Source organism: Crocodylus siamensis, chromosome 5, assembly GCF_052110815.1.
Source record: "Crocodylus siamensis isolate JL-2025a chromosome 5, ASM5211081v1, whole genome shotgun sequence".
Classification (NCBI taxonomy): domain Eukaryota; kingdom Metazoa; phylum Chordata; order Crocodylia; family Crocodylidae; genus Crocodylus; species Crocodylus siamensis.
The window spans coordinates 132,132,513-132,154,685 of NC_143399.1; the positions used below are offsets into that span (position 1 = coordinate 132,132,513).

General features: G+C 45.5%; 2 protein-coding genes across 5 annotated transcripts in view; one reads left to right on the forward strand and one right to left on the reverse strand.

Annotated features, from left to right (window-relative positions):
* ZDHHC3 (zDHHC palmitoyltransferase 3) overlaps positions 1 to 12,880 on the reverse strand; it is a 46,556-nt gene extending 33,676 nt beyond the window's left edge. Inside the window, exon 1 of one of the 4 annotated variants that reach the window (XM_090050408.1) lies at positions 12,786 to 12,880. The gene's annotated coding sequence lies outside the window, so the exon portion shown is untranslated. Of the gene's footprint in view, positions 1 to 8,351; positions 8,562 to 8,636; positions 8,727 to 12,785 lie in introns of those variants that run through there. The other 3 variants (XM_090050407.1, XM_090050406.1, XM_090050409.1) reach the window with 3 other exon arrangements.
* Positions 12,794 to 22,173, forward strand: part of EXOSC7 (exosome component 7) — a 34,714-nt gene continuing 25,334 nt past the window's right edge. Inside the window, exons 1-3 of the mRNA XM_090050411.1 lie at positions 12,794 to 12,949; positions 17,305 to 17,406; positions 18,080 to 18,174. Of these exons, the coding sequence (XP_089906537.1) occupies positions 12,893 to 12,949; positions 17,305 to 17,406; positions 18,080 to 18,174 (254 nt within the window). The 5' untranslated portion in view covers positions 12,794 to 12,892. The remainder of the gene's footprint in view (positions 12,950 to 17,304; positions 17,407 to 18,079; positions 18,175 to 22,173) is intronic.

Here is a 22,173-nt window from a genome sequence, read left to right on the forward strand (position 1 = left end):
CGTGCATCTTGACTGAAGAGAACTGGTTAACTCGACCCAATACTGCCAGTTGCAGTGAACCTCCTTACATCCCAATTCTCTTTTAACGTCTGCTTGGCTTAACTTTGCTACCAAGAGTCAGTCCTATTGATGAGGATAAATATCAATAATACACTATTTATGAGTTAAGTTACACATTGGGTAAACTGTGCAAGCTCGCAGCCTTAACCATTAATTAATTCCACCACTATTTGAAATTGTTCAAAATTAAACTTCCGGAAGTGCTTACATTTTCCCCCCTATAATCTTTGGGTGATACAACTGTGAATAAGTAAATTCACATATTTTCAAAACGAGAGAGAGAGACCATTACAATGACTTAGCTGGATTACCTGTGTAACATAAGACACAGTACCTCAAGGAAACAGTAAGACAATAATGAAAGAACTACAGTGAAAGATTGCAAATCAAAATATAAACTTGATCCTAATTTGAGTTATAGGACCATCCTTCAAGGGTTTTTGTTTACTTAAAATATTGTAGAGATATTGGACCATCTTTCATGAAATACAAAAGCAATTTACTGACGCTATCTAAAACAATGAATATGATATTGAAGTTTGACTTTTTGTATTAATAAAGGGATTAAACATGTATTATAATTTGCCATATCGCTGGCAATTAAACAAGGGTGTTTTCCTAAGAAAAAAAGGTATGCGTTTAAATAAAAGACAGATACCTTTTTAACAAATATTTCATCCAAGAAGCAAACTAAAATGGTCTGGGGGAGGAAATATTTATGAGTTTGAATTAACAATCACAAAGGAAAGCTTCATTGATTATACCTATAAAAGCTAATTGGTTATTTTCTAAATGCTGTGATTAGAAGTGGTAGAGGTTGTTTTGTATCTTTTGTATATCTAATTGCTAACTAGTGATTTCGCCGCAGCAGTTTTATGCAACATGAATGCTTCTCACTATGAATGACTGCCAAAACAAGTTCCACCAGGGATAATTATGTAAAAACAGAACTTTTAATAGTATGTAGCTGTTTCGTTAAAGACAGACAAAATCTGGCCGATCAACAGAAAGGGAACTCAATGGCTTGCATTATACTGGGAGTTCTGACACTGCCCCACCATTTGCTAATAGTCATGTGGTTTTGCCAGTGCCAGAAACAAAAAAGCAGTGGTATGGACTCCACACAGACATTTTTCTATTTTGCTGTCTAGACTTGTAGTTTCCAAGACACAGGTGTCTTGGTTATATAGATTAGTGGTTCTCAGCTGTTTCAGATGCAAGGTACCCCTCCATAACTTTTGTGAATCGAGTAGCACTCCATTTAAAAAACTCATGTATTAATTACAGGGCTAACCTCCTTGCAGAGTGGGTAAGCAGTGGAGCAGGGGAGTAGTCAGGCAGGGAGAGCCTCAGCCTGCCCTTATTTGCTTGTCTCCTCACACCACAAGCCTGATCCTGGCTTTATTTTCTTATCTCCTCGTACTTCCTGGTGCACCCTACAAAGCATCTCCCAGCACCCCAGGGTGCCCTGTCACTGACAGATATACCTCTGTCTGTATTACAGGGGTATAAGTTGTAGCTGTGTTGGTCTAAGGACATAGGCAGACAAGGCAATTTGGGTAAATCTGATACCTTTTATAAAAGATACCAGATTTACCCAAAGACCTTTCTCTGTCTATATTGGCATTACTATCATTCCTAGTACTACAGATGCACCAGTGACAGCAAATCTCACTGTTGCCTCCAAGTCTTGTAAATCAAATTTCTGTGAATAGAAGAACAATGTTATAGCTATGTGAAGATACTTAGTCTAGGGCTGCACTGCTGCCAACTCTTGTGATTTCCTCACAAATCTCATGATATTCTTTCTAGAGGCCTCATTCTCTGAAGTCATGTGATCACAGCAAAGCTTTGGTTTCCATTAAAAAAATAATACAAGTGTGTAGCTTTTGGAAATGTCAAAAAATGCAAAGATGTGATCCAAGGGCACAAACAGAGACTGATAAACAAAAGGCAAGCCAATTAGAAAAAATAATCACAATTCAGGCCAGAGTGACAACGTCTGAACTCTTGGTTTTGACAGTACTAAACAAAACTCCCTAATTTGGTTATAACAATTTAGTAAACAGAGAAAAATGACAATGTTATAAACATAACTGAGTCATGCCATAATTCATAAAACTGTGCTTACATGGCTACTTCTGTGTCTTAGTGCCTTCAACAGGTTTGTGAAAATCTACTGTCTGAATGCAAGGTTTTTCCCTTTGCTTTGAGGCATGGGGGTTTGAGCGTAGGTTTAAATCAGAGTTCAGTATTCCTGGAAAAAAATGTGCGCTGGGATATGAATATGTAAAGTGAACTTTTCCCTGAGGACAGGAGGGGAGGTGGAAATCACTTCAAAAGACATCTGTGAGGTTGAAAATAAGATCTGGAGACTCCCTTCTGAGAGCAGCATACTGGCTACATCTGACAGACTTTGGGGAAATAGAGTTGTATAAGAGACAGAACCCAATTCTCTTACTTACACAAATATAAATAAGTAGTAATTCTGCTAGAGTCACAGTTTTATTAAGGTAATCCACAGAAGAATTAAGCCAATAGTTTTTGGCTTCATTTCTATGCCCAAATTTGTGGTACACTGTTTCTCAGAACAAATGGTAACAGTTTGAGCTTAAAAGCTACATAAATTTCTTTTGTCTAGTGTGAGCTTCCTCTGCATTATAATTTATTTAATAGAAAGGCTCATCTTACAATTTAGTAGTCTGTAAAGTACTAACTGCATCCTCATATACAAGGGCATGTTGTCTTGCTTTGCTCAGGAAGAAACTGGCAAGTAACCGCTGGGTTACTTAGCCTAATGGAAGTGAGATGTTGAATCTCTACATTTTGTAAGCAGCATCTACTAGAAAGAAAGAGAATAAAAATAAAAGGCTTAATTCATAACATGATGACTTCAATTGGCTTTTGTTTGAATATCTACAGAAGTTTATGGCAGGTTACAAAATAGTCGTTAAACACTAACGGGTCAGCAACCTCTGGCACACAGGCCACAACATGGCATGCAAAGGCATTTTACTCAACACATGTGCCTTGGGGCTGATGGTGGGGAAGAGGCTGGAGCTATGCTGCTGCAACAAGATCAGGCCCCTCGCAGCTCCCCCACCATCCGCCCAGAGGCATGTATGCACCTGTTGCTGGCAACAAACTGGGCCAAAGCTCTGCAGACACTGGTGCAGCTGCTTGCAGCATCCCCACTGCCTGCTGCAGGCAGCCCAAGCTCTGTAGTAGACAGCAGGGGTCTGACCAGTGCCTGGGCTGGCTGTGGCCAGCAGCCAGGAGACTGCAAGTGGCTGCACCAGGGTCTGCAGAGCCTCAGTTCAACCCACTGCCAGAGGTGAGCGCATGCGCATCTTTGGATGGATGGCAGGGGAGCTGCCACGGACCCGATCCTTGTTGTGGCAGTGCAGCTCCAGCCCCTTTCCCGCTGCCTGCCCTGAGACACAAGACAAGTAGCTGCACAGAGCCCCAACCTGGCTCATTGCTGGCGGCGGGTGTACACGCACCTCAGGGAGAATGGTAGGAAAGGGGCTGGGGCTGCGCTGTCACAACTAGGATCGGGCTCTTTGCGGTTCCCCCACTATCCACCCCAGCACACCAACATCTTACAAGTCAAGGTTGGGCATTTTTGGCACCCTGCCAAAAACATTGCAAACTCCTGCAGTAACACTTAAAAACAAAAAGTAACCCTGAATTTACTCTCTCAGAAGAACAAGGACACAAACAATTTTGTTGTCATTTCTTATGGTCTGCTGGGTTCAGAGTGGGCTAAAGCAATAGCAATAACTCAAGCTATCTAACAGAACAGGGATACTAATCACAGAATTGTAGAAAATTAAAGTAGGAATGGACCTCAAGAGTCATCTAGTCCAACCCCAGGCTCAAAGCAGGACCAGCCCCAACTACATCATCCCAGCCAAGGCTATGCCTAGCTAGGTCTTAAAAACCTCAAAGGATGGGAGTTCCACAGTATCTCTGAGTAACCTGTTCCAGTGCTTTACCACCCTCCTAGTGAGAAAGTTTTTTTCCCAATATCTAACCTAACCTAATCCTGGCACTAGAAAACATAATATAATTTATGAATTGTCGCTTAGTTGGCAGAAGGACCGAAAAGTATTGTTCCAGTCCTAGACCAAGTTTTGCAGAAAAAGGAATGGATCACAACTTATGACCAAAACACTCGGTGGGGAAGCCCTATTGGTGTACCACTTATCTCTAAATATAGAGCCTGACAGAAGAAACCTCAGTGTTTTTCAAAACTTCTTCACTATGTTGATACTGATCCAGTACTTAAAATAGCAAGCCACAGACTTCAGAGGGGTTTGGCTGTCAAGTCTCTCTGCCTCTCCTAACAGCAGCAGCAGTCAGTGTGCTGGAATAAGCTCCTTCCAGAGACGGTACAGTCACCTACTCTGGAGATCTTCAAGAAGAGACTGGACAGTCACCTTGCTGGGGTCACTTGACCCCAGTTGTCTTTCCTGCTTGATGCAGGGGGCTGGACCCGATGATCTTCCAAGCTCTCTTCCCGCCTTACAATCTATGAAACAAAAAGTTGACCCCTCCTCCCCAAACAAGAGAGACAGAAATGTGGGGGAAGGCCTGTTTATATGTTCAATGGTTTCAGTCTCCAATTTGCAACTGAAATGATACAAGAGAATGCCACTCAGAAAAGTAAAAATAATAGATTTTTAGCTGCAATCTCAACAAGTTGGTACTGCAAGCTCAGCTTCAAATAATGTTTAAGATAAGGTCTCTTATGAAACAATGGACACTGAGTGAAAAGACTTAGATTTGAAAGAGAAAATGAGCAAGTGGTTAGAGTGCTAGACAGGAATTTGGGAACACTGTCCTTCAGAATCCTTTGAGGCAAAAGTTCCTTCTCACCAAGACATTAAAACGGTAGGTACATTAAACATTTGTGAGATGCTCAGATACCATGGGGATGGGGGCACAGAAAGTACTACAAGCAGATACAGCAGAACTCAAATACATGTAAGATATCACAAGACATTTTTTTTAGAAACATCCTGACACCCCTTCATTTTCTCTATTCAAGGAAAAGGGCAACCATGAAATGTACCAACTCCTCCTAGTAGAGGCTCTTGCTGAGGATGCCAAGCAGAGAAAAGTCTGACAGAACTTTATCATTGCAGTTTAAAGTGCTATTTCTTCCTTTGCTGGCTTCAGCTAGCACAAATAATTGATCCCCTTCCAAATTCTAATGTTTCTTTACATAACTGTAGGTATTTTTTAACAATTTTCTCACTGTTTGAACTGTGGTGTTCAAACACAGGTAGTTTGCCAATTGTGGTGTAACCACAGTAAATTACAGCAGAGTAGTTAGTCCATATTATATTGGGCTTCAACAATAAAAATGTTTGGAGGTTTTTTTTGCATTAGTGTGCAGCATGATATTTTCATACGCATTTAACCCCTTGATCCTCTTCTCTGTACCACTATCATCCTGTAATTCTCATTTGATATTTGTGTGTTTTGTTCCCCGCTTTTTAGCAGTGATATTCTACATTATCTTTACTGAACCCCAGTGTGTTGACTGCAACTCCTAATTCTTCCCATCTGTTTGGCACCATCTCTGAGACCAATGATATTACTCTGCACACAAGGACCCAACTCACTAACAAAAATATTGTTAAGCGCTCTGTGGCACTCTAATGCATTTGTCTGAATGGGTTTTTAACTCAATCATCTCAATCTTTATTTATTTTAAATAATCTTCTAGTCTTCTAGTCCTAATATGCTAGGAATTTTCTTGAAGAGAGGCTTCCCAGAGCTTCTTGCAAGATGCATTCTAACTAATTACCTATTTGATGATTTGCAAAGATTTGCTGCTAAAACTTACTGCACTGCAGCTTCAATGACATGGCAGGAATCTGTTCCTAGAGTTCATGCATTAAACTCCTATTAGAACAGTTTCACTTCAGAGAAGATGAGAAATTGAATCTAAACCTTAGATGAGTTTGATCCAGAGCACAGAACAAATGGGATGGCACCATCAGTCACATCTGGAATATTTTAAATGGTCACTTTTTAGAGCATTGCCTCCCTTGCTCCCATGGTTTTTATCCAGTTCATCACAAGGCTCAGATCAAGTACAATTAATACAACCAGCACGCTTTTACCGTGAAAAAGGGGAAATAGTATTCTGGATATTACAATGAACACGAAAGACTGGCCATGATAAACGCAAAGGAAACTACAGAGTTATCATCAAAAGGCAAGTTTCTCTTTCAAAGCAATCTAACAACATTCACATTCACTCGGTCTACTACTCTCTCAAGTAGACTCTCTACTGGCTCAAAGAGAACAACCCATAGAAAAAGGGTGAGATGGACAGCTTTGTCATTACAGTAATCATGAATTTAAAAATGAGTTATTTGTCCTCCTAAAATCTATTCCAGCAGCCTGATAAGACAAATATTTTTCTTGGAAACTTCTCACTGAAGTAGCTTCAATTATTGAGTAAGTGATTACGTAGTTATGTACAGCTTATCTACACAAAACACTGAAATAAAACCTTTATTATGAAAAAAATGACAACATACTTCTCATACAAATTAAGTGGAGGCCTTCAAAGTACTTGGAAAAAATTAAATTGATCAAGTGACAAATTCAGGCTTTCACTGCATCAAACTTCTTGCCTCCGGCAAGTTTCAGCAAATGTTCTATCCAAGTACAGCACTTACTCTCGTAAGTAACTCCCACTGATTAAATAAACAACACTCATGGTAGTAAGTACTATACTTGAGCATCTCTGCCATTTGCACTGTTGGATCCTTAATGCATGTGTGACTTCACTCTTAAAAGCAATGACAAAAGAAATGTGCAGGCCCACTTTTATAGAGGTGTTTAATAGTCATTAATACAAACACCATTATTGTGGCTATCATATGCTATCATTAAGGACAGAAAAATGTCACATTTCCTGGAACCTTGCCCCAGGCTCCTATTATTGTAGACAATAATTTTACTGTATCATTACGAATGATATATTTTTAGAATTTGAGTGAAAGTACTTCTCTCCTACAGATCTACGATATTTGCATCTTCATCATTTTGAATCCAAACTGCACATAGACTCATTTGTATATCTGGAAATATACTTGATCTTATCCAAGTTAAGATGGGGGGGGGGGAGAGGGGGGGAAATCTGAAATTTTTGCTGTCCACTGGTCATTGTGCTCAGGAATATATTCAAAAGGGACAGCATAGAAGAGAAAAGCACTTGTTCTCTCAAACGTTAGCGTTGTGGTAAGCAGGGAAAAACATTCAGATTTAAATTGGGAACTGCCATATCATCATCATCATAACAACATTTATCATCATCATTATCATTATTATTATTATTAACATTATTATTACTATTGCTGGGAAAAGCTCTAAAAAGATTCAAAAACATTTAGAAAGTCAATCAAAATCCTTGTTACTAGCATTCAAAGGACCTGCCCCTAATCTTTTTCAATTGGTCAGCTCCATTATAAGCACCGCAAGTTCTCCCCTGGTTTGATTGCAATGCTGGACTTTGTAACTTTGCTTCATGGAGGCTCAATTCTGTCATCAAAACGATCCAGAGGAGGTGCTCTTATTTCACAGTTCAAGCAAAGACCTCACTGGCACTTGCCATGGATGCTTGGTTACCCAATTAAACCCCTGGGGCTCCAGGATTTAAAATTGCAGGGCAGCTGAATTGAAGGTGCCTTTACCCTTCAGTGACACCAGCATCGCTGGACTACAGGAGGCCTAAGTCGCAGCTAATAACAACAACAATAATAATAACAATAGCAATAATAATAATGAGAGACAAGTGAGACTGCCTGTGGGCGATACCCCTTCCTGGACCAACCACACAGTTGTAATGGACACTGGGTGGGCTTGCAGCCATCCCAGAAGGGCACCATGACCCCTGACAGCTTGCCCACATCCATCCCAACTGTGTGGCTGGTCAATATGACCCGTCCCTGCCCCCCCCCCGAATTGGTAGGTAGAAGAAGAGGGCTGGAAGGGAGGTCGTCTAGTGCAACCCCTGCTCAACGCAGGTCACGTCTGTCCGTCTCTACATCCAAGTCTTGTGCACGCCCTAGGCGGTGCAGCCCAGCTCTCCTGGCGCCTGCATATAAAAGGGACTTCGGGGACACAGGTGGACAGGGCAGACCTGGCCGGAAGGAGCCGCACCCCGGCCCTGGGCAGGAGGAGCTGCAGCTCCCTGCCGGGCAGGCCGCGCCTGGTACCGGACGCGGCTCCTCTTCGCTCCCCACAGCCGCAGCGCCGCCACCTACCGCACCGCCGCCGCCGCTCAGAGCCCCGCTGCCCCGGGCCGCCGCCTGCAGCCGCCCGGCGCCGGCTCCCATCCGCCCGGGGAGGCAGCGCGCGGGGCCCCGCTGCGGCGCCTGCTGCTCCCCATCCGCCGGGCCAGGAAGCAGCCGCGCCGGGAAACGCCACACCCGCCCGGCCCGGCCCGGCCCGGCCCTTCCCCACGCGGCGGCGGCGGCGCCTCCCCCTGCCCTGTCAGCGCGGCCGCAGCTCCCCCTCTGGCCGCGGAGAAGGCCCGCGCGGTCCCTTACTCCCCGCCGGCGCCGCAGCTCCCGCGTTTGTACGAGCAGCTCAGCCCCCGCATCGTCCGCCGGAGCTCGCGCTCAAAAAGCCCGACTGCCGGGTCCTGGCCGCATTGGCCTAGAGGAAAAGGCAATCGTGACTCGTAGCAGAGGTGTCTTTTATTAAACTGCCAAAAAAAAATCTTCAATTGCAAGCTTTCAGGCACAAAAAGGGACCCGGATTCCGCATATGGAAGAGCCAAGTTGCTCTCAGACAGCCTCGACCCACTTTCGGGTTCGGGGTCAGCGCTCTTTTTTTTTTTTTTTTTTTTAAGGGCTGTTTGCTGGGGTGGGGGGAAATGAAATGCTTCCGCTTTAGATGATCCACTGCTGGCTCCCTCCCTGGCCACTTAAATGAGCAATGCAAAGCAAATAAGAAAAAGACTTGTTTGCATAATTGTTCAGCAAATACAGTAATTTTGAGCTTACAACACAGTCGTATTTAAAACCTGGCAACACTGCTCCCAGTCCCTTTTCCCAGGCTCATCTTTACACAGCTAAAGGTCAGGAGTGATGAATTAAATCCCCCAGAGACCTGGAATTGCATCCAAGTGTCTATTGACAAATCAATCACAACGTAAAATAGTATCAAGTATGTCCGCCTGAAGGAGGAGCTAAGAGAAGGCCGGGGAATGTAGGTGATCTTATTTTGTATGTCCCATGGCCTCGTCTCAGCTCCGCATTCAGGCCTACGTTCTTGATATTATTTTACGTTTCAGTTAGTCAACAGACATTTTGGGGAGAAACTCAAGCTCTTGAGCACACTGAAGTCATTACTCCTGACCTTTAAGTGCACAAAAATTAGCTTTGAGAAGGGAACTGGGAACTGGGGACCAGGAATAAGGAGCCCACGTTTGCATCATGGCCAGAGCCATGTCCTTCTGGCCTCTGGACCTGTTTGCCTGGATGCCGCAGCAGCAAGCCTCACCTGGGCTCAGGTGCAGACAGTCTCATGGCAGAGCTGTGTAAGGCAGGGAAGGCATTGCCTGCCCAAGCATCACACACAGCTGTCTCTGCCTCCCTGGCTTGAGGGACTAAGAGTCCATTGAGAGCTGGGCGCTTCCCCAAGGCCAGAGCAGGACTCTGGAGCTGCAGGAAGATGTGTGTTAACTGCTCTGTTGATTTCCCCTCACAAGCAATACAAGGCCTGAGGAAATACGGTTGTGCCTGACCCATCCTGCTTATTTCTTGCATTTCCCCCTTACCTGCTGTTGTATCTAGCCTGCTGTTGTATTTTATTGTTTCTTGGCCTTTTGGCTAAGATCAAGTGGGACATGGGGGCATTTGAACCTAGGGCTTGCACATAGGACACCTGCCTGGATTTGGGGAATATCCAAAGTCCCAGACGAATGAGTCTGGGAGGGAGGACACTTGCCCTGTGGTCGAGCCACACAGACTTGCCGATCAAGTTCTGCTCGGTCGAATTTTGAAACTTGACTATTGGGCCTCGCCCAATTGAATTTGGAACAGATTTGGCCTTGAGCAAGATAAAATTCTATTTAAATTGTAATAGTGTTCAAGCAGCGGCTGGCTTTTCTGGCTGGATGGTGTCTAGTAGAACTGAGCCTTGATCAGTTGCACTGGAGCATTTAAGGTCTGAGTTTATGTAGTCCAGACCCTTGCTCAAAGGCAGGAGCATCCCTGCCTCATTTGGGTGCTCCTAGGAAACAAAAAATAAAGACACATGTGTGGGTTTGTGCAAATGGATGTCCCCCTGCTACACCCACTTTCTTAGCAGCAACACCTAAGAACAACAGAGAAGGACAAGATATATTGCTGTTTGACCCGTGTAAAAAAAAAAAAAAAAGCAGAACCTGGCAACCTTTTCTTTCAAACCTCCTCTGTCCCTCAGATTTGTGGGAAGGAGATGAAAAACCACTCTGAGAAACCTGCCCAAAGCTGGCCAAGTTCCAGTGTTGCAAACTCTCATGATTTTTGGCATTGCTGTTGAAGTCTATGCTTTGGCAATGTGAAAAACTTAGCTCTTTTACACATACATGCAAATATATATAAAAGAACTGTTTTTCACATCCCCAAGCATAGATTTTAAGAGCAACACCAAAAATCACGAGTTGCTAACACTGAAATTCTAAACCTTTGAAATACTGCACTGTGCTCATGCTCAGCAGATGAGAAAGGTTCTTTTGACAGCATCACAACAATGCTAACTGCAGTGAGTATGCTACTCCTTGAAGATTAAAAAAAAACCCATACGTGATGTCCCCCCTCAAAAAACCCTATGTTAAAAGAATGTTAAGGTTGCCAAGTCAAAATGTCAAAATGCTCAAAATGTAGGAAATTCCAAATGAAAGTAACCTGTGGAAGCTCAGTTTAGCAGCCCTGTGGTGCCTGTGTCATTATGACACACATTAGCTGTAATTATAGCTTCCTGGTTCAACAGTCTTACTTTTCTGCTCAGGGTCAAATTGATCGTCATATATGAGGTCAGGAAGGAATTTTACCCCATGGTCAGGTTGTTTTGGACTGTGGAAGTTTGTCTTTCTCTGTAGCAGGGGCTGTGGCCCTCTACTCCCAATCTCTTGAATCTACATTGAGAACATTTCATAGAAGCAGGATGTTGGCACTGTGGTTCCCCTGCTTTACCTGTGCCAAGTTAGCGTGCTGGGTTTGTATTGCATCAGGGTTGATGGTAGTCTTACACAGAGTTTAGATTATGGTTTGTATAGGGTAGTTTGGATAGGAATGATCCTGCCTCAGGCAGGGGGGTTGTACTAAATGACCTCTGGAGGTCCCTTTCAGCCCTGTTGCTCTATGGATGTATTCCAGATGACTGCCTACCTCATCCAGTGCCCAGAATAGCAGAACGGCCGTAGCAGAGGTACTCACATTGCAGCCCTGCCAGATTCTAATGAACATGCAAATACAGCTAAATACCTCTCATCAACAACCTCAGACACGACATGAGAAGCAGAAGTACCCAAAAAAGATGAGCTATTCACTATTTTCTCCTTGTTCAGATTGAATCCCTATGTTTGATTTGTCACACCCAATTCAAACTCTGCTCTGAAGACAGAGCTATAATTTCCACTTAGTTTCCTACAGGCCATAACAGAAGTGCTTATGGCGCAGCCCCATCATATTCCAACAAAACTGCAAATTCTGCTAAATACCTCGTCACAAAGATGCAGAAAAAGGGAAAGGGCTTCCTATAGCTGCTATAGTGTAGCATATGGCATGTAGAGCGCATCATATGCTTAAATAAACTTATTTTAAGGAAATTCTCAGGTATTATTATCCCCAGTTCGATCACTGAGGAACCAAGTCTCAGAGAAATGAAGGTCAAACCCATTTAATACTTTTAGGTGCCCCCAGTTTGAGACACCTTGAAACACAGCCCCCCCCCCGAGTTATATAAGCTCTTTAGATGTCCAAAATACAAGTCCCTTTGACCAGGTCTCAAGAAATACCCAAGAAGGAAATCTGTTAAACTACCTGACCTGTGCAACGCTTAAGTGAAGTGACTCATAGGACCTTTTAGATCAGTGTTAAAATTCTGCCACCTCCCACCTTTGAGGCATTGCCTTTGTAATCACGTTCTTTCAGTGTCCCTGGGGTGTGTGCATGTGCGCACCTTCTATGTGACTCACCCGCAGGGTGACTCAGTGCAGGCTGCACCTCCATCAAGAGATGCAGCAAGTGAAGCTGCTGTCTTGACATTCATTTCTTGTCCCCCGTCCAGGGACAGGGGCAAACTGAGTGCTGCTGTGCCTGGCCGGATACCTATAGGGAAACCAGGGGTGCAGGGCGTAGCCCTGTTGATGTAAGATCGGGGTAAACAAGGCTCCTTGGGTAAATGTGGTATCGAGCACTGCAGGCTCTCACACCGGTTTCTATGATATGCACTCGGTAGATTAGCGCCCAGAGACCACGATGCGCTACTATGGCGGGTGGGGGGCAGCCGAGCCCTATACGCTAAGGCCCCACCTATAAGCATACACGTTCTTCAAGTAACACGGATGCGCATGCGCGAGCCCTCAACTTTCCCTGCGCATGCGCTGAGTCAGTGCCTCACTTCCCACGGTTCCTGGAAGCGGGAGAGCCTGTGACCCAGGGGGTGTCAGTCGTTCCACTATGCGTCACGGAGCGGAAGTTACGTACCCCCGGTGCGGTGCCCCACGGCGGCTGAGAAACGTCCGAGGAGCTTTGTCGCGTTTTGATGACGGTTTCCGCAGTGAGCCGGAAGTGTTTGAGAGCTGGCGCGGGGTATGGCGTCTGTGGTGCTGAGCGAGGCGGAGAAGGTCTACGTCGTGCACGGGGTCCAGGTAACGGACGCCCTTCCCCCAGCTGCTCCGCCTCGCTGCTCCCGGGGCGCCACTTCCCCCCTCCCAGCCCCAGGGTGGTGCCTGCTTCCGGCTCTCGTTCCGTGTGGCCTTCAGGGGCGCGAAGACACCCCGCAGGCGGACTGGTTTAGGCGCAGGGGATTGCTCTCTGCAGTTCTGAGCTTTGTCTTGTGAGGGAGGGTGGCGCTACGCTGAGTAGCGGGGGAGGGCTCAGGGGCTGTGCACCTTGGATGCTCACAAACCTGTGTGTGCGCACGTGGGCATACTATGCTTGCTTTGGTGAAAGCTGCCCTGCCTTTCACATCTATGTAGCACAAGGTTTCATGAGCTGAAGTGTGCTTCGTAAAGTGCTATGAAAAAGAAGCCAGGCTTTTCAGTAGGGGTGCACCAATTAAAGACTTTATAGGCTGTTACTGATAGTTGATTATTCACCAGGCATGTCGGGTGGTACTGATTTGATAACTGATTTACAGGAGCACAGCTGGGTGGTCTGGAGAGCAGGACCCCACAGTTAAGTCTGTGGAGGCGAAGTGGGGGGCAGATAGAGGCCCCCTAGGTGAGGGAGGGAGCGGGGCTGGGACCTGGAGCACAGAGTGGGACAAAGTGGCTCGTCCAGGGTATCAGCATCCCAGTGCTTAAAATGGTGGTGGGGGCATTTGAACTAAAGCTCGTCAAATGAGCTTTAGTTTAAGTACCACTGCCACCCTTTTTAAGCCCAGGGATGCTTTTAACCAGAGCAGAACCAAGCAAGGTAAAGGTGGATGCAGGTTGCCTGCTGCAGGCTCGGGGCTTTCCACTCTGCTGCCTTTGCCTGGGAGCCCCATGCCAGCCTCACAGCTTGCCACCCTCAATGCTGCTGGGTGGCACAGGGCTCCTGGGGAAAAGACAGCAGGGCAGAGAGACCTGAGCCCACAACAGGCAGCCTGTATCCACCCTGCGTACAAATTTGGAGGGGCACATGCCCCCACAATGCCTACCTGGGGCTTGCACAGCAGTGGGGAGCCATCTCATCCCTCCCCCCACATCCCTTGGACGAGTCACCCATAGCTCCATCCTGCCCTTGCCCCACATCCCATTTACCGCTCTAGCTGGGCAGTGACCCTAATCCCTGCCCCCCACTCCCTTTCTTACCATGAGGGCCTCGATCTCCCTCCCCCATGCCAGCCCCCCCATAGATTTACTTGCAGGGAGCTGCTCTCCATGCTGCCTAGCTGCATTCCTGGCCATGTACATGTGTGTGGTCATGCATATGCATGCGGTGTAAGGGGGCCCTGGCCAGAAGGCATAATTATTATGTTTATCAGTGAACGTTATCAGATACACCAGACCAAAAAAGCCAATAGCTGATAATGTAAATTTCCCTCTTATCGGTGCCAATCTGAAATGCAGCTGATATATTGGTGCACCTCTACTTTTCACAGTGTCTGATAAAGTGCACTTCAGCTCACAAAAGCTTGTGTTAAATATATATGAAAGGCAGGGCAGATTTGTGCTAAATATATTACAAGCATAGTAGAAATAGATGCGACTCACCCTGCATCTTGTAGACTCACTAAAGTATGTATGCACATGCATGCATGTGCACTTCCAGTTTTGTGAGTCTACAAGGTGAAAAACCTTTCACACACATTTTTATCCTATTTTTTATGTATATTTAGATATGAGCCAACAGTGCTCCCTTGTTGCCAAGGAAGCTAACAGCATCCTGGGCTATGGTAGTAGGAGTGTTACCAGCAGATTGAAGGAAGTGATTATTCCCTTCTTCAGCACTGGTGAGGTCACATCTGGAGTACTGTGTTCAGTTTTGGGCCCCCCACTACAGAAAGGATATGGACAAGTTGGAGAGAGTTCAGTGAAGTACAGTGAAAATGGTTAGGGGGTTGGGGCACAGGACTTGAGGAGAAGCTGGGGGAGCTGGGTTTATTTAGTCTGCAGAAGAGAAGACTGAGGGGGGATTTGATAGTAGCCTTTAACTACTTGAAGGGTGGTTCCAAAGAGGATTGAACTAGACCAGGGTGGGCAGAAATGGCCCATGGCCCGCATCTGGCCCACAGGGCCCCTAAAAAGTTTTAGAAAATTAATATTTATCTGTCTTTGGTTCATGTAAAAAATGACAGGAACCAGGGCCAGTAGGACCCAGGGGAAGCCTGGCGGGCTCCCACAACAGCAGGGCCCACCCAGCCCCACTCCAGCAGGGGTTTCTGGCCTGGGACCATGTGGCTGCATGGGCTGGAACCTCAGGGGGTTGGGGGGAGGGCAGAGAAGGAGCCTGGAGAAAAGTGGCCCCCCCCCGTCCTGTGGCCAGTGCTCCCTGCTGCAGCCACTTGCAGCCCATGCAAGGCTGTCCTAAGCAGGCAAAGGCAGCCTCACATGGGCTGCAAGCAGCTGCAGTGCAGGGCATTGGGCACAGGGTGGGGGAGGGGGCCGCTTGTCCTGCACTCAGCACCAACTTGTAAGCCACCCCCACTGCCAGCTTGGATCCTGCGCTAGTTCTGGGCTTGCCCATCGGGTATGCACACAGTGGCAGCAGCTGTGTTCCCCTCCCCCCCGCCACGCTTGCCATGCTGAGCAGTGTTTGCTGCTGTTGCCCGCCCAGAGCTCGCGCGCTGGGCAGCCCAGAGGTGGTGGTGGTAAACGCTGCCCAGCGCAGCAAGCGGGGGGGCTGCAGCTGCTTTCGCTGTGGCACAGCCCCAATGGGTGAGCCTGGAGCCAGTGTGGGGCCCTGGCTGGCAGCAGGGGTAGGTTACAAGCTGGTGCTGAGCATGGGAAAAGCAGCCCCTTCCATGCCCCGCGTGGGCTGTCAGTGGCTGCAGCGCAGGACATTGACCACAGGCAGGAGGGGGTGCTGCTTTTCCCTACACTCAGCACCAGTTCATTCCATGCTGCAGAACAGGGGATCGGGGCTGTACACTGCTCCCCACCTGTACCGTGGGGCTCAGGGGGCGCTGGGAGTGAGAGGGTACACAGGGCCCACACCGGTGTCCTGGGGCCAGCGCCAGCAGAGCCCAGAGCAGGGCGGCAGGAGTACAGGGGTCCCGGGTGGCAGGAGCTCTGTGGAGCCAGGCCAGCTCCCTGCTCCCTGCTGGTGCAGCCCAACCCATCTCCACAGACCCCTGCCAGCCTGCACCCCACTCTGGGCCTCACCAGCACTGGCCCTAAGACATTGGGACATTGGTCCCAAGATGGTGACCGGGGGTGGGAGACCTGTCAAGGGGCGGGGCTACCCATGAGGCCCTTGACAGCTTGCCAAAACTGGGTAAGTGGCCCTCCACCCGAAATAATTGCTTACCCCTGAGCCAGACTGTTTTCAGTGGTGGCAGATGACAGAACAAGGAGCAATGGTCTCAAGTTTCAACAAGGGAGGTTTAGGTTGGATATTAGGAAAAGCTTTATCACCAGGGTGATGGTGAAGCAATGGAACAGGTTACCTAGAAAGGTAGTGACATTTTCATCTTTGGAGGTTTTCAAGGCCCAGTGGAACAAAGCCCTGGCTGGAATAATGTAGTTGGGGATAGTCCTGCTTTGAGCTGCTGTTTGGACTAGATGACCTTCTGAGGGAACCTTCCAACCCTAATTTTGTATAATTCTATGATTTAGCACAAGCTTTCATGAGCTGAAGCTCACTTCAGGATGCCAGGCTTTTCACAGCATCTGATGAAGTACAGTTCAGCTCACAGAAGCTTGTGTTAAATATATGGGAAGGGCAGGGTAGCTGTGCACCTTGTGGGCTCACAGAATTGCACATGTGTGCCTGTGTGCATGTACACACACATGCTTGAGTCTACAAGATGCAGAACTAGCCTCCCTTTCCCATATATTTAGCACAAGTTGAAGTGCACTTCATCAGGTGCTATGAAAAGGAAGCTAGGCTTGATTACCCTGCCTTTCAAGTATATTTAGCACAAGTTTTCATGAGCTGAAGGCTCTGAGGAGCAGAGCACTGTTGTGCTAGATATTAAAGAAGCATGCTGCCTTGAGGACCTTGAAGTCTAAGGCCCTGAACTGCAATGATCTCTCTGATGACAAACTTGTTGGAATGCCTGAGAACTTGTTACATGAGTTGTTCTGCCCATACGCAGTTTCAAGACAAAACAAGTTGTGCAGAGTAGGAAGGAAGTTGTACCAGTTCTATTTTACGTTTCACACAGACGTTATTAGCAGAATTGGGAATTGAACCCTGCTGAGTCAAGTATGTTAACCTCTGAACAGTCCTTTTTCTTTACTCATGAATGCTGTCCCTCAGATGAAATGTGGAAGTTTTATTTTTATTTTTTGGCTTTTTCTTTTAAAGGTGAATTGATGTTGCTTAACAAAGCTGTGGTGGTTTTTATGTTTAGGAGGATCTTCGGGTAGATGGCCGTGGCTGTGAAGACTATAGATGCATTGAAGTAGAAACAGATGTGGTATCAAACACAAGTGGATCTGCAAGGGTGAAGCTTGTAAGTACAGCTCCCAGAATCTGTATATATTGTTGGTGGAGATTCTGAAACTGTTGTGATACTGAATTCAAGTCCATGACCTGGTTATAAATATAGTAGCTTGTTACTGATAAATGCCACAGATTACAGCTCGTGATATTGTAGGAGGTAGTGAAAAGATATGTATCTGAACATCCTTTAGGAATGGCCTGTGTAACTTGAGCTAGACATAGAAGTCTGGGAGAAGTCTTCGCTATGAAATAATAGTGTTTAATCTGGCAAAAGCAGTCACTACTGTGAGCAATAGAGAGGGAATTTATTTTCCATGTTAATATCACAGTTGAGTGGAATTACTATTCTAGGGCATATGACTTGTATGAAGAGGTGGTAGCTATCACTTGAAATGTTATAATGGTTCTGAAAGTATTTATTTTGGAACTGAAATTATGCAAAAATGGATATATAGACTGTCCTATTGATAGAAGACAAATATTTGTGGGCTAATATGTTCACGATTAACAGTGTTCTTCAAAAAGCTTTAAATTTATTAAAGCAAAAATTGGCTCAGACTCAAAATGTGACATGGCAGAATAATTTATGCAAATAACTAATTAATTAAAACCATTATGGATACATTTTATTCCAAGCAAGTTGCTTCTATATTTCTGGTTGAACCGAGTGTTCATTTTAACAGGGCCACACTGACATCTTGGTAGGAGTCAAAGCTGAAATGGGAACGCCGAAGCTGGAGAAACCAGATGAAGGTTACCTGGAATTCTTTGTTGATTGGTCAGTATAATGTCAAAAATGGGAATTAAACCCAAATTTTGAGTAAACAAAGAAGTCAGGAAAAACTGATGAACTTCAGTAAACTCCTTTTTTCAGCCTGCTCTGCACAGGGGAAGCAAGCTATTGTGTTGCTTTTGTAAATTATAGAATTTGTATTGCTACTCCTGCCGCACTGGTACGATTCTCTGAACCAAACAAAAACTAGCCAGTGTCAGCTTGATAAATATCCGCTAAAGCGCACAATTACTGTAACTCTTAAGAAAACAGAAGAGATGTTTGTGTTTGTATATTGTCCATCAGTTCTCTCCGTTCTCTGTGTCACGCCCCATACCGCCGGTGCACCCTTGACCTGCGAGCCTGGGTCAGCACGACCAGCTTGGTCCGAGGAGGGGGATTTATGACTGGGCAGGTGGGTGATAACGGTGAGCCGGAGTCAGGATGATTTAAACACAGTGTGATGTTTTCACAAAAGATTTATTTTACTTACACTTCTGATGGCTAGAACGTAGGCAGTGGAGCTGATTGATTTAGTTACAGTATGCAGATATCATGTTACCCAGCATTTACAGGGTGGGTAAGACAGTTGCTTCCAAGCGATTCATATAAGCCATTGCAGTCTGCAAATTACTAAGAGCTCTTGATAAGAAAGATAATGTCAGAGAGAGAGAGATAAATGGGGATACGCCAGAAAGATAACGTAGGCGGAGAGAAATATTCATGCACAATCTGTTCTTCTTGAGTGTATACGCAGTTCTCTGCTTTGGGCGGAAGTTCTTTCAAAGTTATACTTTTCACAGGTGACCAATTACTATACGCCAATTATAAATAATTAATGAGTTGGCACTTGTGCTTTCTTTGTTTGCTCAGGTTTCATAAAAAAAAGGGGGGTTATTTTTACTTGGGTGGTACTGGTTCTGTTTGGTCACAGGATGGCACGCATAGTATATTTAATTAATTTTACAACTTCACTAAAGTTAGCTAATTTCATTACTATAGATACTTTATCTTTTGTGCTGGGCCGTCAAGGTCAGATTCTCTCTCGTATGGAAAGCTCAAGTAATTTGAAATGAGGTACAGACAGGGGTGTGTATATGCAACACTGTTAATACAGAGGGATAAATTACAACCACAGAGTTTGTTGTGTTAGCCTCTGACCTTTTGTCATCTGACCTTTTGCCATCGACATCTGAAATCAAAGACTTTAATCTTTGACACTCTGCAGGTCTTTCATACAGCAGCAAAGTGGATAAAAATTTATATATTTATTCCTCCCCTGTCCCAAATCAGAAATTTGTAAAAACAAGACCACAGTAACTGGAAAACTGAGTCAGGGCCAGGTATGGTACCTAAAAACTGCTTCTAAAAATTATGTTAGATTTCAGATGTATACTGTCGCTTCAAAACAATGGAAAAATAGTTGAAAACTTTATTTTTGGACTCTCAGTAGCAGTTTAATCCACTCTACGTATTAAGGATATGTCACTTGGCTGCCTTGAGATGGATTTAATTATATTGTTTTTGATAAAGCACAGTTTGTTCCATGAGCTAAAAACCATTGTTTCTTGCTTTCTCAGATGTAAATGAAGAATTGCTTAAACCAGTGAGTCTCAATCTTTTTAAAGTTAAGGTGCCCTTTCATAACTATTTTGGAATTTGGGGGCAGTTTTCTGGGTTTTTTTGTTTTAATAGAGCACCACTATGGTAAAACAATAGGGAATAACAACTACAGGAAAATAATATAGTATCTTTCTGTTGCGAAGAACCCAGAAAGACTTCATCAATTCCTATATGAAGTCTCTGGTTTTATCTTGTGAATTGTTTGGTTTTGTGTACCTAACAGTGCTAATATTGTTCAGCATCCCTAAAGGGATCTTCTAGCACCCAGATTAAGGATTACTGGTTTATGCTCACATTCCTGGTTGTCGATTTTATGAAAGGGACTAGAGAGAGCCCAAGAGTCCAAGTTTCCATGTTTTAAGAACCAACACCGTGGCATCTCAGTGTGATTATGAATTTAACATGCTGCCATTTAGGTAGGGACAGTAGACATTGTTTGTGGACTTGTATGGATCAGAAAGTAGACACTGGAAATTTCTCGAGGTAACTGTTGTACATATAATTTTAAATAAAGTCAACTGTTATTTGGTATTGTTACTTTTATGCTAGATGTCTAAACAGCTGACAAATTTCTTTCTCAGTTCTTAATACTGGAAAACTATTATTGTCTACAAGAATGGGGTTCTTTTTCAGCCTTCGTAGCTATATATGAGTACAAGTTGCCCAGGCTGAGGAAATTCCTCACCACTCCACTGGCCCCCCACCTCTATGCTCCTTCCACATCCTTCAAAACAAAAAATGCCGGACAGGTTTAGTTGGCCTAGTTCAGTTTCTTGTCTCTGGACAACAGTTGTTTCAGAGGAAGGTGCAACAAAAGAAAAACTTGCAGTAAGAAGGTATGAGATGATCATCCCCTTAAGGGAAGGGGTTTGTTTGGTTTTTTTGATCCTGTTGTCCATAGGCACCACCATTATTTGCATCTTTCACTTCTCTCACAACCATTACTAAAGCTCATTATCCAGTCTGCAGTATGCCAAGTAAGATCAGTTTTAGCAGTGAAGATCAGTATAAAAATTGATAGTTGTTCTCCAGTAGCTACTAAAAGAATATTTAATTGTCAGTATTTCTTTTTCTATCTCCTCCAGTTACCAGAGAGTCTGGCCTGTCAGTTCCAAGACTTGCATACGAAGTGTCCCCAATTGCACTTTCATAGTTTCTAGGATGGGAAGGGACCTGAGTAGATCATCTAGTCTGACCCCCGCCATGGCAGGAAACAATACTGGGGTCAAAAAACCCCAGCAAGATGTCCATCCAACCTCCTCTTAAAAACCCCTAGGGTAGGAGCCAGGACCACCTCTCTTGGAAGTTGCTTCCAGACCCTAGCCGCCCTGACCGTGAAGTAGCGCCTCCTGATATCTAGCCTAAATTTACCCTCTACCAGCTTGTGACCATTATTCCTGGTCACTCCTGGCAGTGCATGGAGGAACAGGGACTTCCCCCAGTGCCTGCTGATCCCCCCTGACTAGTTTGTAACAGGCCACTAGATTTCCCCCACCTCAGCCTTCTCTTCTGGAGGCTGAACAGGTTCAGGTCCTGTAGACTCTCCTTATAGAGCCTGCCCTGCTGCCGCTGCTCATGCGAGTGGCCCTCCTCTGGACCCTCTCCATACTGTCCACATCCCTCTTGAAGTGCAGCGCCCAGAACTGGACGCAGTACTCTAGCTGCAGCCTGACTGGTGCCGCATAGAGGGGGAGGATCACCTCTTTGGACCTGCTTGAGATGCATCTGTGGATGCATGACACGGTGCAGTTGGCCTTCCTAACTGCTTCCCCACGCTGCCGACCCATTTTCATCTTGGAGTCAATGATGACTCCAAGATCCTTTTCTGCCTCTGTACTGACAAGAAGGGAGTTCCTCAACCTGTAGGTATGATGCCGGTTGTTCCTCCCCAGGTGCATCACCTTGCACTTGTCGGTGTTGAATCCCATCCTATTCACATCCGCCCACCCTTGTAGCCTGTCTAGGTCTGACTGTAGCTTATTGCTCCCTTCTAGCATGCCCACATCCCCCCACATCTTAGTGTCATCAGCAAATTTGAACAGAGTGCTTTTTACCCCTTCGTCCAAGTCACTGATTTTCATAGATTTCACAGACATTAGGGCTGGAAGGGACCTCGGGAGATCCTCGAGTCCAGCCCCCTGCCCAAAGGGCAGGAAGTCAGCTGGGGTCATAGGATCCCAGCAAGATAAGCATCCAATTTGCTTTTGAAGGTGTTCAATGTAGGTACTTGAACCACCTCCGCTGGCAGACTGTTCCAGACCTTGGGGGCTCGGACAGTAAAGAAATTCTTCCTTATGTCCAGCCTGAAACGGTCTTGCAGCAGTTTGTGACCGTTTGACCTCGTCATCCCTTGGGGCGCTCTGGTGAACAGACGTTCCCCCA